The following is a 17,699-nucleotide window of genomic DNA, read 5'->3' as shown; positions in this document are numbered from 1 at the left end:
AATAAATGCACTTATTCTATGTTTAAGTGGAAATAAACATGGAACTGTTAGCTTCCTATTTATCAGCAAATTCAGTGCCGGACAGAAGAACATCCACAGTAAACCCTGACTCACGTTCAAAGCTTCGCTATATTTGTCATTTGGTTCGGTCGGTTCTTGTTCGTTCTCACATTTAATGATAAGTTTACAAATCATCCTCCAAAAATGTACGATGAAATGCAGAAAAAGCCATGTTTTCCTATTGTCGTCCCTGTGAACTTAGCAAGACATTGCCGTGTTTTGGAGCGGATGACAGGGTTTTCTTGCTGAAACATGGCTTTTCTATCACGCGCATCCTGTGTCAATACGCCACATTTTGAGACGCTTTCTCTGACAACCGTGCGCCCGAGCAGACGATAGGTAGGTAAAGCGGGAAAACTATTCACTAAATCTCGCAGAAAATTCAGACTGTTTTGAAGAAAAAAGTATGTGCTTTTAATTCAACTGATTACATCACAAGCCTGAAATCCTCAACCAAGTTACGTCGAATTTTAGAATGGCGGTTTGGAGTTGGCCATTTCTGGCCCTGCTATGTCTTGGTAACGTTAAGTTTCATGCTACGGAACAATCGGGGAGGGAGAAACGCCAGGTATCGTACCCCCAGATTTACCAGACCGTCAAAGAGTGCATAGAGGAGGCAAACAATGAGCTGGCCATCCAGAAGCAGATAGACAAATACATGATGGACACGGGTAAGTTATCTAACAATCTAACGATGTGAAAATATATTTAGAACATACTATTTCATTTTTGTGACGCCTCTACTCGTAACCTGGTAGCTAGTACACCATGAAAACAAAGATTTGAACTAGACGAGGATGTTATACTGACACTTTGTCAACTCGTTTTTCTCAGATTTTTACTGTTTCTCCCCTTTCACCGTTTAGAGATGAAACTGAATTATTATCATAGCTATTATTATCATAACTGTGGATAGATTGCACTTCAATGAACATTAAATTTCATGGACCAGCCTAACAACGAAATCCACGAAAATTGGTATTCATCGAACATTGGTGAAACCACAGTATATAATTGCGTGTGTAGCAGTTTTTGGTGAGATGCAGTTATGGCAGACGTTTTATGTTGTTTTAAAGTTGGTTTTGTCGTGCAATGTGTAGTCCATCATAATTAATGCAATATGAATGTTTGTTATTAAAAGGAAGGCTTTATTGCCATGTTTTAACATTCTATTTCATTACTTTCAGCTGCTTGATTTTGAGGCTTATTTTAATTTCTTAGAATCCAGACAAATATATTTCTATTTAACGTTTGTATTGAGACGATGTTCTCTGCTTCTAATGTGAAACCAAAACATTCATTATTCTTGTGATCATTTCTTTATAAAAAAAAATTATCGAAAGCATTAATATCATTATTTGAATAAAAAATTAAAATCACAACGCTTTCATTTGAAATGTATTTCTATTAAAACAGTCGATGTGCTTTTAGACAATTTAGATCAAAATGACAGAGGTTACCTTGATATATTTTCACAATCATTAGCAGCCTAAATAAAGATACTGATTTTAAGGTTACAACACACTCTAAAATGACAAGTATACAGCAGTAGTGACTCCTATGATTCCTTTGATACAGGTGTGGACCATCATGTACGGGACGGAGGAGTGAGTTACCTGTCCCACCTTGGTCGCTTCTTGTACACCAAGAATGCGGAGAAGGTTAACACGCTATCAGACAAAGCCTGGGTCACCGTGGCAGCCACCAAGAAACTACTCAGAAGGTAAAAGACTAAACTGATTATAATCCTTGATATACTGCGAAGTTAGATCCTACAATATCACATAAACCACATAGTTACATTCTACAATACCGCAAAGTAAGATACTACTATACCACATACTTAGATCTTACAGTACCACATAGATCCTAAAAAACCACAGTTAGATTCTACAATACCACATAGTAAGATCTTACAAAACCACACACTTTGATTCTGTGATAACTGGTTCACGGCGACTTATTTTAACCAAACCCTTTTATTAAAAATAAACATACAAAATAATTGATAAATGGTTCGCATAGAGAAATCTTTCAAATGATTTCAAATATTTTTTTTAAATCATCTATGAAAGTCACACATTATTTTCGTTGAATAGGACTGGAATGACACTTCCCCAACTGAAGAGCCACCCCGGTTTTTTGGACGCGTGGAGGAGGCAGGTGTCCCAGTCCTGTCCGTTCGTGGAGCCGCGGTGTGACCCCAGCGTCATATACCGCACGGCGGACGGTTCCTGTAACAACTTAAACCACTCCTCCGTGGGGGCCGCTTACACCCGCCAGCGAAGGATGATGGACAACTCTTACGAAGACGGTTTGTTGTTGTTGTTTGTTGTTGTTGGTTTACTTTGTTAATGCCCCCCCACCCCCCACCCCCTGCCAACGAAGAATAATGGGCAAATCTTACGAAGACTGTTTTTATGTTGTTGTTTGTTGTTGTGGGTTTTTTTTTTGTGATGCCCCCTTACCCCCGCCAACGAACGATGATGGACAAACAACTCTCTACCTAAATTGGAAAATTCATTGTATTATGATATCACGAAAGACGGAAGCACAAATGACAAACTTGCATCGAAGGGATTATGAATCAACAACTTACCCGATCGGTCTTACAAATGACAATTTACAAATGATCATAAAAAATTATCGAAGACTCAATAACAGAGTTAACATTTCGCATTTCTCTTTTTACATTAAACGAAGACAACTATAGAATTACATAGATAGAATATCGAACCCTTTGGCTTTTCATAGTATACATGTATACCTATAAAATTGATTTCAATAATTTTTTTCTTTTCATCAGGAATAAACCAGCCACGACAGGTCAGTTGTAAGGGCGGACCCCTGCCAAGTCCGCGCACGATTAGTAATATCATCCATAAATCCGGCCATTGCTCCCTTCCTAGCAGACGACTCACGGTTCTCGCCATGCAGTTTGGTCAGTTCATTGAACATGACGTCATATCTACACCCCTTCAAAGAGGTATATTTACATCTACCAAGTATTATTTTCTCTATTCCTACGGAAACTTATAGTTAATTCATAGCTCTATAAAAACAGCCAGACTGAAATCTACACGCCCTGTTAATCAATTGGTCGAAATCTACAGCGACTGAAACTGACAAAAAACTGACAGGACTAAAAATTGACACGCCCTCTTTATCGATTGGTCAAAACCTACAGCGACCTAAGAAAAATCACGGACAGCACAAAATAATCATGATGTCAAACTCAAAGTCTCACAGGAGACGATTTGGCTGTTTCTTTTAGCTAGCGTACTTATGTACATTAACAGTAATTAAGTGAATTTTACTTACTTTTCATAATCAATTTATTAATCAAATAAAAGAAAGATATTAATATAAACTATAAAATGCTTTCTTTGATGATTCATGCGGGTTATGAAGGTAGCGATCATTGCAGAAAAAATTACATAACCCGCTAATGCAGGTTATGTACTTTTTCTGCGAAGTCGCTACCTTCATATCCCAAATGCATCACCAGAGAAATCATTTTATTGTTTAAACGTTTCACTATTCTCTAAAAAAAAAAAAGAAATGTGCGTCTTTTGTGATAAATGGTCATCCATTTTTTTTGTTCTCTATGAAATTTTTTTAAACCTTTTCTTAGAAAGTACTTTTAATTAATTAAAATCAGCCTTAACTACTTTTATATGTAGCAACTTTTTCGCAGATGTGGTTCAAAAATTGTGCATATTTTTACAGGATTCAATAGCTCAGATATTATGTGTTGTGGACTTCCGGAAGAAATTCTAAAAAAGAGGTTGGTTTTACATTGAATCAGAATAATTTGCCCATCGAACTATTTTACCAATCGAAAAAATTAACCAAAGAAAAAATTCTAATTCCCGAAAACTATGACAATCAATGAAATACTTTCAGTAAAAGTTGATGTCTGCTGACGTGTTTATGTTGTATGTATTTGCTTATAGAGATATACATGTAATGGCAATATACATCTTATAGACAACAGTTTGTCTGGTCTCTGTTTCCAGGTCTCAGTGTTTCCCCATCACTATCCCGGATGGCGACCCCCGATTTAAGGAGCACTGTATGTCCTTTGTGAGGGCCACGCCAGGCTTGGATAAAAACTGTGACATGGGTAAGTGACATCACAGGTGAGGGCAACAGGTAATCTACAGGTAATCTACTGGACCCCCAACACAGCAATGATGTCCAAAGCCGAGGGCGATACTTGTCTGAGGGTCAGTACTCTCCACTACAGAGACAAGTCAAATGATTTTATGTAGCAACCAACCACTTGCACTGCACTTCGGCTATTTCCGTTTTCCCAAGATCGGGCGAATATTAATTAGATGTGAACAAAGCGGTCCAACAAGATAACTGCAGAGAAATAAAGTTTGATGTTATTTATTTCGTGTGATTGTGAAACATCTAACAATTCATTTTGTTATCCCTATATAATTTGTTTTTAAACTACAAATTTAAAAGACGTAATTCAAATGTACCAAACTTAAATATAATGGTTTATGAAATAACAATTCATTACCATAGTTACCTTCCTGTAGGTGTGAGGTCGCCGATGAACCAGGCGACGTCTTACCTGGACGGTTCACAGATCTATGGCGTCGACGTGGACGAGCAACTCAAGCTCAGAGCTGGTGTTGGGGGTAAGAAACAGAACTCAAGATGTATGAAAAATAAATCCTGTACAATCAAAACCCTGCTTTTGTTAATTGGAAATTACCTTTGAGTTCCTTGAGAAAAAATCCATAATCAAAATGTTGGAATGAAAGAAGAGCAGTTGTCAATAATCCACGATTTAATCATAGCTTTATATTGTGGTGTCATTTAAAGAACTGCGTTAAAAAAATTGTATGTAAAATTATTTGGTTAGGTCTAGGAAAGAAACGAACATCAAAGTTATTAGTTATATATTTAATCAGAACCAGAAAACATTACATTTCTTTATACTTAGTAGTTAGAAATGTCATAGACATACGTTGATGTAATTTTTTATGAACTGTTTTTTTGTTTATAAATATCTATTGAAATGGTGTTACCGGTATTTGTCTATCAATATAAACACTAACCTGCCGTTTCCTCTGGTAAGGATTAATGAAGATGACCCCTCTTGGTTTACCTCCACCCACTGAAGATCCAATCTGTATCCAGGAGGAGCCAGGCGACTACTGCTTCGGCACAGGTGACGCTATAATCTCAAATGACTGTATAAGTTTTCTTGTGTTTATATATCGTATGTTTTCTGAGCACTATCTTTATAAAATAGAGCTCGTTAAATTATAATTTTTAGGACACTGTTTATAATCTTTGGATCGCATGCATGTAGTCTGCAAGACATCAAATAGGCTTCATCCCTTTTAACAATATCGTTATATCCATGAACTCTCAAATATAGCCCAATTGTTTTCCAACAGGTGATTTTCGGGTTAATCACGTTCCCGGTTTGACTGTTATGCACACCATTTTCCTGAGACAACACAATAGAATAGCCACTGGGTTGGCTCTCCTTAATCTGCACTGGGACGATGAACGAATTTTTCAAGAAACAAGAAAGATAATCATTGGATGTCTTCAGCATCTTGTATATAATAGCCTCCTCCCAACCATTCTACGGAATGAAGATATGGACAGATATGGGCTCTGGTCTTCAGACTACGGCTACAGCAGCTCGTATAACCCGAACGAGGACGTCTCCATCATGATGGGATTCTCGGCGGCGGCCATGAGGTTTCCCCACACCAGGATTCCAAACGTCCAGTCGATGGTGAACAAGGATTATACCGTTAGACAGGACGCCCCGATCTTTGAAACCTTCGACAAACCAAAGTTTGTGCTGCAGCACCTCGGTAAAGCTCTGGCGGATTTTGGTAGGTGGCTGGTCTCATTTCCAGTCATGGAAGACGATCGCTTTGTGGAAGACGGTGTGAGAGACTTCCTGTTCCTGGACGATAAAGGTGAAAGCTTTGACCTGATAGCCTTGAACCTTCAGCGAGCTCGGGAGCAGGGGATCCCTCCCTATAACCAGTGGAGAAGGTTATGTGGGCTGAAACCAGCGCTTTATTTCTCCACTGGACCCGGAGGCTTAGTGGATCACGAACCCGATGTTGTTAAATTGTTGTCATCGGTATATAAGTAAGTTAATGCAGTGGCTCGCTGTCATAGCCGTTATGCAATAACAAACTTTAAGTGTAATCTTACCCAGATAAAAATAACCTTTAAAGAAATTATGTATTGTTTCACACAATGATTATGATTGTCATCCCTGGCTACCGCTTAATGTGCATTACAAAAAATTTGAATGAGGTACTGGATAATAAAAATATGTACAATCATACATGATAAAGAGATCAAATTTGAGTACTATCATAGAACGTCTATTGTATATTCTATGGTGTAAATCATGATTTTCACAGACATCCGGATGACATTGATCTGTTCAGCGGAGGATTATCAGAAAAGATCCCGGTAGGGGCTGCCACTGGACCTACTTTTGCTTGTATCATAGCAACGCAATTCAAGAATGTTAAAGTCGCTGATCGGTTCTGGTATGAAAACTACAACCCATACACTGGCTTTACTCCAAGTAAGAAATGCTAATGCACTGCTTTAGGACAGGTAAACTTAAGTCAAATGCCTGTCTTGTCCACAAACTGACATTATTTTTTTTGTATTAAATTTTCATCTTTTTGGTGTATGCAAAAAAAAATGTAATTTCAAAATTTTATTATGCTCATTTGTGGTTTTTAAAAATCTTTTAAAGTAACTTGACGCCTTTGTAGCTATTGGACGGTATTGAGTTTAATTGTTTGTGTTTGCTTTTCAGACCAACTGAATGAAATAAAAAAAACCTCATTAGCAAAAATAATGTGTGAAAACCTAGATATCCAATACATACAGAGAGATCCATTATCCTTTGTTTCCGAAAAGTAAGTGTATTTTTGAGTCAAACACATTCATTAGATAAAGTGTATATTTGATACAAACACAATCATTAAATGATAGTTTTTACCCATAAGAAGAAATAAAATCCACGACGTACAATAATTATTCCATTTTGACATTTTTATAAACTTTTTATAACATTATAATTTTGTTACAGGAATCCAAGGGTTTCCTGTCAGTCACTTCCGGGCATTGATCTTCAGTACTGGCAAGAGAAGATGAAAGGTTAATTCAGCTGAGTGTACCAAAATAAATGTGTTACTTTTTGCTTTTCTCGTTATTTCTTGATAGTAATTTTTGCTCAAACTAGGACATACCTATCGTCTCGCATACGCATAGTATGATACAGGCAGTCAGAATAGAGTATGGATTATTTATTAAAAAACGAAAAAAATGCAGTAAGTTGGCCGGTCTTTCCGACGATAAAAAATAAAAAGATTACGACGATTTTTTTTTTTGGGGGGGGGGGGGATTTCAAATGCTTCCTCGCCCCTCCCCCTGATATAAAAAAAATATAAAAAATATACAAAAAATATGATTTTTTTTAATCAACAATTGTAAAAATAAAATTTATCTTCACAAGATTTTGTTTTAGAGGAATATTTCTGGTGGTAGCGATTTTTTCCCTAGATTTCTACTCTTACTTCATCTTCCCAAGTCAAGGGTTTCTGATCCGCACCGCTTCTAAAAAGGGGCGCGGATCAGAAACCCCTTGACTTGGGAAGATGCTCTTACTTCAATGTGACGGAAGTTTTGGCTGTCATTTTCCGTCTTTGTGCCGTAAAATCTCGTAATACGTGTCTCCGTTTTGCGCGTCAAAAGATGCACCTGTTAAAGATGTGGGTCAGTTTTGACGGTGCCACAGCTGATGAATAGCCCGTGAAGTCATACAGCTCACACCTTCAACTTACCTGACGGCCCTCAAGTCGGCGAATGTCAGGTAGAAAAAAGACAGGTAACAATGAGTAATGGATGCATAATTTAACGGAAGAGCAGACGATCGATTAAGGATTCAAACAAAATTTTTTTTTAGTTTTAATTGATGTTTTTGGATTTTAATAATAACTTTGACTTGATTGGCAGAATATTAATTAATAAATTAAGACTAAGATAGTTCACTTTCTCGGAAAGACAAAATGATCATAGGCTTTTAAATAAATAGCCATTTTAATGAATAAAGGCTATTAATTTATTTATCAATAATATTATCAAGATATAAACTATCAAAATGTACACTTCTTTATGCTTAATGCTACAATTTCTTTCTGTCGACCTTAACAAAAGGACAACCTGTCTCTTCAATTGATGAAATCTAATACATCAAGTCGCTGTTTATTTGTTCGTGAAATATAAAACGATATAACAGTATACAAGAGAACTTCACATATAATGAATGCCGACAGAAAGAAACATTAATATTCTTGTTAAAAGGCGTTAGATTTACAATCGAGCATTTGTTCACTGGAAGCCTGAGGATATCTATATAACTATGTATTTCGCGTATTAATACATGCTGTAGTCAATTTTTATTTTTAATTGATTGTCATCAATCAAAAACAATCATAATTTCCATAATGACAATGGAGAGGAAACACTGCGGAGACCAGTGTTACAACAGCCAGAGCCGACACAGCATGCAGTAGACATTTACATTAATATTAATGGGCTTAAAACTGCCCCTTGTCGTGGACATATTTTATTCACAAGGGGAATTTTTTCTGATAACCGTGTTCTGTATCTAGCCTCAATGTAAGGTAGGTCCACACTTTTTATGTATCCTATAATGTCTATTTTGTATTGTTTTACATTTACAAGTTAACCAATTCAGTGAAACGATAGCATATAAAAATTTACCACCGATGATTTGGTTAAGTTGTGTTCCGATCTTGTCAAGAAGGTGTTTTAAAAAATACATGAAACAAAGGGGATCTCTCACATTATAGCTTTTCTTGCTTTTTTGTATACATTGTTATTTCCTGGAACTCACCTTGTCCTTACATACACTGCATTTTGATGTCTGACGTCATTTCAGACGTTTATCTCTTGTATATTAAAATGATATAGCTTATCTCGTGTATGGATCTAGTGAAATATTTACTTGAAGCCAGGACATTTTATTTTATCCGATGCACAGTTTCATTACTGACTAAGTGCGAAATCAGAACGTATATACATGCAAATGCATTCATACCAATGAAAAGTCATCAAATTTTACTCTTTGAATAAAGGTATGGTATACTTATCGAATATCTACCCGTATTACATAATATATTTACCATGAGACCAATTCCTATCAGGAAAGTTATTTGGTTTGCATTCAAGAAATATCCCATAATATGTACTTTACCATTGTAATAGACTAGTATATTGTTTTGTTAACACTGTGTTTGTGTAATATCTGCAAGTTAAGCAAAGCGAATCCAAAAAATATAAAGAATGCAAGCAATTGAAACTTATATCGATATTTTGATACCGGATATTTAAGTACGTATAAGAGATAAAGTGTGTGATTTTATGTTGAAAATTTTAAAGAGAAGATGAATAAAGTTTTAATAATCAGCGTAAATAATGGGCATTTTGAATTTAAAAAAAAAAAGAAAAGGGAAATTCAAACAGGAACAATAGAAATATCTTGAAGTTCCTTGTATATTGCGTACAACCCAACCATACATGTATATCCAAAAAATATAGAATTGACGTAGTTTTATCATTAGAATTTAATGTTTTATTGAGTAAATTATCATTATTATTGTTATTATAATATTTATTAGTATCTCGGATCCAAAACATCTTCTGTTCTTTTTTATTAAAACAAATCTGAACAGGCCCACAAAAATTAGCAATACTAGTATTCATGATTATGTAAGCATGAATTTATACTTATCAAATGCATTCTTCTTTGTAAAAGAGCAGTTTACTAAAATGGCTTTCCACGGTTTCTTACTTTTTGAAGTTTAGCAAAATTAATTTTTTTTGACGAAGATGTAATGAAACATTTAACGATTTCTTCGTACTTTTGCTTTTGTGACTGTTAAAAATAACTCCATTCTGCTTGCACGTTTGTACCAGTGTCTTACCATGCATTGAAAAACATACGCCGAAAGAACTTTTTCTTTGTTCAAATTCAGACAAATAGATGGGGAAAATTCATATTGAAATAATAAAAAGTTGAATCAATGCACATCTTAATTCCATATTAAATTTTCTAGAAATTTAGATAACTTTAGGACATCTGACAAACTTGTTTGAGTGTTTCCGCGGTTTTGCTATTGATGTGTGATGGATTATAACGGGTCACACCGACATACACGTACGTACAGAATTAATCCGCCTTTATTATTTTCTTCTACACGCATTTGATCAGAAACCGTAAGGGCTAATATGCACATCACGTTTGTCGGAATGCTCTTCGCTGAAAACAGAACAAAAGTTTGATTTATATGAAAATGACACAAAATTATTACAACCTTTTCGTTGTGAGGATCGCAATTCTTAATTGTAAAAAAAATTTGAAAAACAAAATCCCACAAGAAGATATAATTCTAGTAATGTTTGTGTATTTGTTAATTCTAGGTCATGAGGCCTTCCCCTGGGGTTGTAGCCGCCCTTTTTCTGACCTTATGGGCTGTGTTGGGTGTGGTTGAATCACATAAATATGACACCCTCATCTCTACCTCCGACATGATCACAAAATGTATCAAAAAAGCTGTGAACCACATCGAAGCTCAAAAAGCGCTTGAGAAAAAGTACTACCTGCAAGGTTTGTATAAAACTTTCTTTCATTACATTTTAATCGTTTTGGAATTTGGAATAGGTTCCATTGATCACAAATATAATTATTCGGTATGGTTGTGGTTACAGAACTATAAAGATATTCAAATAAAGTTATTAATTAAAGTAAATACAGATAATAGATGCATGTATAAACCTGTAAGTAAAATACACGCAAAAATAATTATTACTTCCATTTAAAACATCTGATGAAAAAATTGAATTGAAGAAATTTTCTTTAACACATTGAATAAAGTATATTGACATCAAAGACGAACATTGTGAATATGTATTAAACTTTTAGCAACTTTATCTCTGGCCATATAAAATAATATTAATTCTGAAAACGAAACATTATGACATGAGTTTAGTTTGTAAATTGATTCTTTGTTGTTTATTTTTATTGAACAGGAACTGACTGGTTTCCCGACAATGGCGCGTTTAGCTGGCATCACTCAAAATTCATGGGATTTGAAGACCCCGGCAAAATTCATGTTATGAACAAAAAAGCGTCCATTGTTTTAAAAGCCATTAGCTACTTCCAAAAGCTGTATGTTTTATATCATACAATTATACGTATATCCTTTTTGTTTCAACGTTAAAATGAGAAATTTTATTATTTATAAGCATACCATAAACATCAAAAATAGATGTTAAGTTAGCCAAAAAAAAATGAATTAAAAAATTTCTGCCATAAAAACATCATATTGAAACATTAGAATATATAAGCAGATATCTGTTGTATGAAATTGTATTTTAATCTAGTAAAAAAGAGCCAGTCGTTGGTTTTGGTTATTATATTAATACAAGCGGGGTGATCAGATAAATGTATCATAATGCCCGAAAGACTTAATGATAGATTTGACCACGCCCGATCGTATTCGATCACCTCATAATATTCAGAGAATGATTTCTTATTACTTGATTAATTTTCAGCAACTGTACGATTAATTATTAAAAGAGACTAAGCCATTGGTGAAACGTATAGGACTATACATTAAACATTCGATTTGTTGTGTTATTGCAGACAAAGACACTAAAAAAATTAAAGATCTTATTTGAGAATATATCTTTAAAACACTTTACAGTTGCCAATCCTTTTATTAGATCAGGCATTCCCCTGAATGAGCTGAAGCAAGACAGCGGTCTCCTGAAGGTGTGGAGAAATGTGATATCGCCGCACTGTAATTGTCCCCAACCCAACTGTAACCAAAGGGAACGTTACCGCTCCCCAGACGGCAAATGTAACAACGTGAAGCATCCTAAATGGGGGTCCACCTTCACCCCACAGCACCGCTACCTCCCGCCGGCTTATCACGACGGTAAATTTGTAATATGAATTACGAATTTTTTTTCGGTAATTTGAAATTTTTGTAATGTGAATCTGTATTCGCATGAACAACCTTCTTGTTCTAATATACATGTTCATAACAAAACCCAGTGGTTGAAAGAAATCAATGAATGAACTATGTTTTGAACAATTTTTGCTATCTTTCTTATATCAAGAATAAACTGAATTACTTCTAGTTGCTGTCTTCGTGTAAATTTAATGTCCTTATAATTGGTACATAATCTAACATCCTCTGGATACACTGTCTCTCTTTCTCCCCAGGTGTTAACACTCCTCGCATTAAGAGCGTGACAGGAGAAGCGTTACCGAGTGCACGTCACATAAGTAACGTCATTCACAAAGCAGACAAATGCCGGTCGTCTGGGCAGTTTCTGACCATGATGTTCATGTCTTGGGGTCAATTTCTGGATCACGATTTCATTGGCACGCCGATGAACAAAGGTTAGCTTTTGGGAGTATGTGTACGCCATAGTAAATTGAGTTAACAGCTCCAGTATATACCCTTGTCATATTCATATTGGTGGTCAAGATAATGACAACGATGGCGAACCTTTAGAACTTGTCTAAATACAGGTGATTTTTATTTACGTAAATTGACCCGAATTTTATTGCCAAACAGTTGGTCATGGCAACTTCGAATGTATACGTAATCCATTTGGTACATATATATCTTAACAGTGCCAGGTATTTTCCAAATTTCTACATTTCAATTTTTATCATAATTGACAGGCTTTAATGACTCCACAATTACTTGTTGCAAGTTGAGTCCTACAACACTGGTACAAAGGTAAGAATAAGAGTTGTTTCGTATACCTGCAATATTCAAAGGACTCCAAAGCATTATAGAATATCGATTCAGGCACTTAACATCGTTGGGTGGGCCGGACTCGTCCGAAAAATCTTGACAAGCAAAAATGAAAAGGGAAATTTGAAATCCCCCCCCCCCCCGATGCTACGTGCCTGCGATTACTTAATAAACTGGTCTTTCGGATATTTTAATGGTATTCCATGCTGCATCTTTGTAATTGTACCAGGGTCTTGTCAAAAGATAAAATTATTCATAGTTGTAAAAGTACTCAAAAGAAAAGTAAGCACGAAACACCGTACTGATGATTAACTAGAGTTATACAGCGAACTAAGATAGATGCAATCGATTCAGAGAGTCCTGCTTTCCAATCCGGATACCTGACGATGACACGTTTTTCTCGGACAAGTGTATGGAGTTTGTCCGATCGGCCGCGGCACCGGAAGACGGCTGTGTTCCAGGTATGTGTCAGTGGCACCCTTTTTTAAAAATTATAAACATGGATTAAAATACCTGAGAATTTGTTACCTGTAAATTGTTAAGCTTAACTTAAATAAATCTAATAATAATGTATCAGCTAAAATCTATCAACAAAGCGACATTCCAATCTGACTAGCCAATACTTTAAACGGTGTAAACGACTCCATTTTGTGATATTTGTATTAAAATATTAACATCCGGTGATGTTAATACAGTTGAGGTCAATTTTAACCATACGCTGCTCTCCTGTGTTTTAATTCTCTCTCTCACTCTCTCTCTCTCTCATTTTGTTTCTTCTCCCATAGAATGGAGGAACCAGATCAATCAGCATACCTCCTTCATTGACGGTTCCATGGTGTACGGGGCCACAGCCAAGGACGCCAGAAACCTACGTGCTGGGTACAAAGGTATGGTCCTGTAAGGTCAAAGACTGATCACATCACAGCTAATATCGCTCTCAGAACAATGGGTGGGAGTGTACATTTAAGACTTGTTTCAAAGTACAATATTCGTATACTGATTTGGTCATTGAGTATACTAGCAGGTACTAGCTTGATATGACCATCCTTGGTAACTAGTATTTATTTTTTTGAAAGTTACTTTAGTCTAACCTTTGAAAGTCATGAATGATTTGGACATTCAATAGGCTAGCATGCGCAAATTTGATGTAATCAACGAGTTCACAGTGTTTCACTTCTGTATTTTGAGATGACTTTAAGATTTTTTGTTTGTCCCCATAGGTCTGTTGAGAGTGACAGACGACGGAATGCTACCACAAACCAATAAAAGCGACTGCATAGTGAAGAAGCCGTCGGAATATTGTTTTTATGCAGGCATGTATGGGATTCGCCAAGTTAGTAACAAAAAGACATAGTAATATTAGGTCTACACTTAACAGTTTTCAAAAATATATTTAAGTGTTTTCTCATCTGAAATCGATGCAAAACTATATGTACGATAACAATTCAAGTTAATGATGAAAAATACTTTTATGTCAGACGATTTTTTTTGGTTAGAAAATACCATTTCCGACATTTTATACGAAACGAATACAAATGTAGCTGTTTTCTTTAGGTGACAAAAGAAGTATGGTGGCCCCATCGCTGACATATTTACATCTATTGTTTGTCCGTGAACATAACAGAATAGCCCGTGGTCTCTCCGCGGTCAACCCCCACTGGTGTGATGAAACATTATATCAGGAGACTCGAAAAATTATCATTGCTGCCATCCAGCATATAACATATACCGAGTACTTACCTCTGCTCCTACCGAGGGACATTCGATCCAAATATTTTCTCCACTCGAAGAGAAAAGGCCATGACACCGTTTATGACCCAAGCGTTAATCCGTCCATCTCAAATGTGTTCGGTGTGGCTGCATTCAGGTTTGGTCACTCACAGGTTCCAAATAACCAGGTGTTGTATTCCCCCTCTCACAAGCCAATTCAAATCGTTCCCATTGAGAAAACTTTTAACAGGCCCGAGCTGATCTTGACCAAAGATCGTCACGGCCGAGGCTTCGACGGACTCGGTCGATGGATGATTGGCGATTTCATGGCAGCAGACGACAAATGTTTTGATGATGGCGTCAGGAATAAGCTGTTCTTAGATAAAAAACAAAAAAGTTTCGATCTGGCAGCTCTGAACATCCAACGAGGGCGGGATCATGGAATCCCAGGGTATAATGCTTGGAGGAAGTTTTGTGGGTTGAAACCGGTGGTTCATTTTAGCTCTGGTCCTGGAGGTATGGTTGATCACGATCCAGAGGACGCTACCTTATTAAAATCTTTATACAGGTAAAGATCAATTTATTATAAACAATTTATTTCATGTAATGCCCCCGAAAATAAACCATAACATTTCCATTAAAATTTTGATGTAAATGACATTGTACTCTATCTTAAAAATTGTGTTTCAAATACTTTTACATTTTGAATCAGATGCTTTAAATTCATCGTCTTTTATCAAAGTATTAACTGATTTACATTTTATTAAGTATTATTTAATTCAGATAGGGAAAATTTAGGTATTGCGTCCGAATTTCTTATTCTCACCCCACAACCTATGTATATAAAAATACAAAAAGTATTTAAAGGTAAAAATGTAAGATCAGATATGAAAGTATTTATGGATTTGCATGCTTTATAACTGTTTTACTACTCAACATCAGACATCCAGACGACATGGATCTGTATCCAGCTGCCTTATCAGAGCGCCATCTACCGGGGGGACTTGTCGGGCCGACATTTGCCTGTCTTATTGCAAAACAGTTCTACCACCTTAAAGCTGGCGACAGATTCTGGTACGAAAATAAGTTCTTATCAATAGGATTCCAGGAAGGTAAGAACTTCAATTTTTCAGGTCTCTAAATTTGCAATTTAACTACTGTTTACGGGGTTATTTTCGCCCCGTGTTTTTTCGCTCTTCTTTACTTGAAATCAAATTCGCCCTGTCTTGATTTGCCAAGACACAGTTGTGATAAAGAGATATAAAATTGCCAAGTCTTTAATTTGCCAGCGAGGGCGAAAAGCGGCAAAATTGAAACGTGCGCGAATATTTTCCGGTATACAGTATTTGTTTATGGCTTCAGCTTATTCGAACTGGTTACTTTGTAACTCAATTTGATTTTATGTTTTAGATCAGCTAAACGAAATAAAGAGACTAAGACTGTCACGTATCGTGTGTGATAATACACAGGTGTCGGAGGTACAAACCTATGTATTTCAGCCTTCAGGATCTAGGTCAGTGGTAAACAAAAAAATGGAGATTTTATCTCAGGTGTATTTTAGGCTGTTAGATTGATATTTTTCTCATATGCTAATTTTAAAATGTAATATTTATTTAGATATCAATCAAAATTGTGTGGCTGTATTGTAACACAAACATTTAGAAAAGAGAAAAATGAAACAAAATTATTTCATTTTTAGCTCGTCTGCAATGCTTAATATGTGATATAAACCACCCAGTTACAAATGTGGCCCAATGTGTAATGGCTCAATGTTTAACTTAAGAACTTTTGGAGAAAATTTTGAAAACCTTTTTATACGAGATCTATTCTACTATGACTACATTAAGCTTATTTTATAATGGCTATTGTTGCTCATGTAAGAGATTTGGCCCATGGGCCTATTGTTTGTTGTTAAACGCTTTTAACTTTCCGGGTAATGACAGTTGTAAATACGATGAATTGATTGTGCAAAATTTTAAGCCATAATTTATAAGACAAATCGAACCGTAAACATTAAATCTGGCCGTACCAGGATATGCATGACCGTTTTAAAGCTATCAGCGATTAGAGTTTTTACAATATGTGAATGAAATTATAATGGAAGAGCCTAACATTTCAATTTTAAATGATGTTTTAACATCTATGCTAATGTGAAATTGTTTTTCCAAAACATCGTTCCATAGAAAATGAGCATTGAATGACAACATATCTCAATGAAAGTAAATTGTAATAAGATGATATAATGATTTTTTTTTTATAGCAATGATGTTTATCCATGTCGAGATCGACGATTTTCTCTTAATTTGGAACTTTGGCGGGAAAATTCAAAAGGCGCCAAGAACATGCATCACGGATACAATGTTGGACGGAAGACTCCCCATCACATTAACTTATCATATTAAAATTTCCTACGGTGACCGAAGGTTTTGTTAACATTATTTATTTATTTTTATCCAAGATAAAGAATCTTTTTGTTGTTCTGTTTTTGTTTTTATTTGTCCAAAAAAAGATAAACAAAATATTCACAAACATTTTTGTGTTCTTGTCGTCATAAATGGGCCGATTGCTTAGGACCTACAATGAATGCACACGTTTAGTTCGTCAATGGACAAGAGGAAGTCACGTCGTTGAAGAGGAAAGAAATAATGAATTACAAGAAATGTTTGCCATTTTCTTCATGATGTAGTTGTTATGCTAAACAAGAGGTTTGAAAAATTAAATACATGATGATAACTTGCTGGACAATATACACATAAACACCTCTAGTGTAAATGGAATTTTTTAATAATCAAAGTGTTCAATGGTATTAAAAATCATTGTGCCTGAGAAATGAGTCCATTCTTTTTATTAGTTTTTGAAAACTTCTGCAAGAAATTATATGCGCATCTGAAGAAAAATAAGTACATCTGAATATAAAGTGATACAGTTATCTTTCTTTGTGTATAATAGGTTCTTAAATGGACATCGGGTTATAACAAAGCGTTAGGCATTCATAAAAATCAGCGAGTATATTTGTTATTTTCTGTCATTGGAGAAAGGTTTTAAGGAATA

The 17,699-nt window shown here is 35.5% G+C and overlaps 1 protein-coding gene across 1 annotated transcript; it reads left to right on the top strand.

Annotated features, from left to right (window-relative positions):
- Positions 1-316: 316 nt before the first annotated feature.
- LOC128182307 (uncharacterized) lies at positions 317-17,165 on the top strand. The gene is made up of 26 exons (XM_052850889.1): positions 317-399; positions 535-731; positions 1,639-1,783; positions 2,160-2,374; positions 2,867-3,046; positions 3,790-3,847; positions 4,080-4,186; positions 4,614-4,715; positions 5,159-5,251; positions 5,484-6,201; positions 6,483-6,652; positions 6,893-6,995; positions 7,169-7,236; positions 7,888-7,946; positions 10,585-10,771; positions 11,194-11,332; positions 11,890-12,104; positions 12,395-12,574; positions 12,863-12,920; positions 13,293-13,399; positions 13,724-13,825; positions 14,159-14,251; positions 14,493-15,216; positions 15,591-15,760; positions 16,059-16,161; positions 16,909-17,165. The coding sequence occupies exons 2-26, from the start codon at positions 536-538 to the stop codon at positions 17,048-17,050; spliced, it is 4,434 nt and encodes a 1,477-aa protein (XP_052706849.1). The 5' UTR covers positions 317-399; position 535; the 3' UTR covers positions 17,051-17,165.
- Positions 17,166-17,699: the final 534 nt, after the last annotated feature.

Source organism: Crassostrea angulata, chromosome 4 (assembly GCF_025612915.1).
Source record: "Crassostrea angulata isolate pt1a10 chromosome 4, ASM2561291v2, whole genome shotgun sequence".
Taxonomy (NCBI): Eukaryota; Metazoa; Mollusca; class Bivalvia; order Ostreida; family Ostreidae; genus Magallana; species Magallana angulata.
The sequence above is the reverse complement of the archived record's forward strand: the minus strand, read 5'-3'. Positions and strand labels throughout refer to the sequence as shown.

Excerpts from the sequence above, each read along its gene's own strand:
- LOC128182307 (XM_052850889.1), top strand. The coding sequence starts at position 536 with ATGGCGGTTTGGAGTTGGCCATTTCTGGCCCTGCTATGTCTTGGTAAC. Across the intron at positions 3,047-3,789 it reads ATCTACACCCCTTCAAAGAG|GATTCAATAGCTCAGATATT; the intron begins GTATATTTACAT and ends ATATTTTTACAG. Across the intron at positions 15,761-16,058 it reads ATCAATAGGATTCCAGGAAG|ATCAGCTAAACGAAATAAAG; the intron begins GTAAGAACTTCA and ends TTTATGTTTTAG.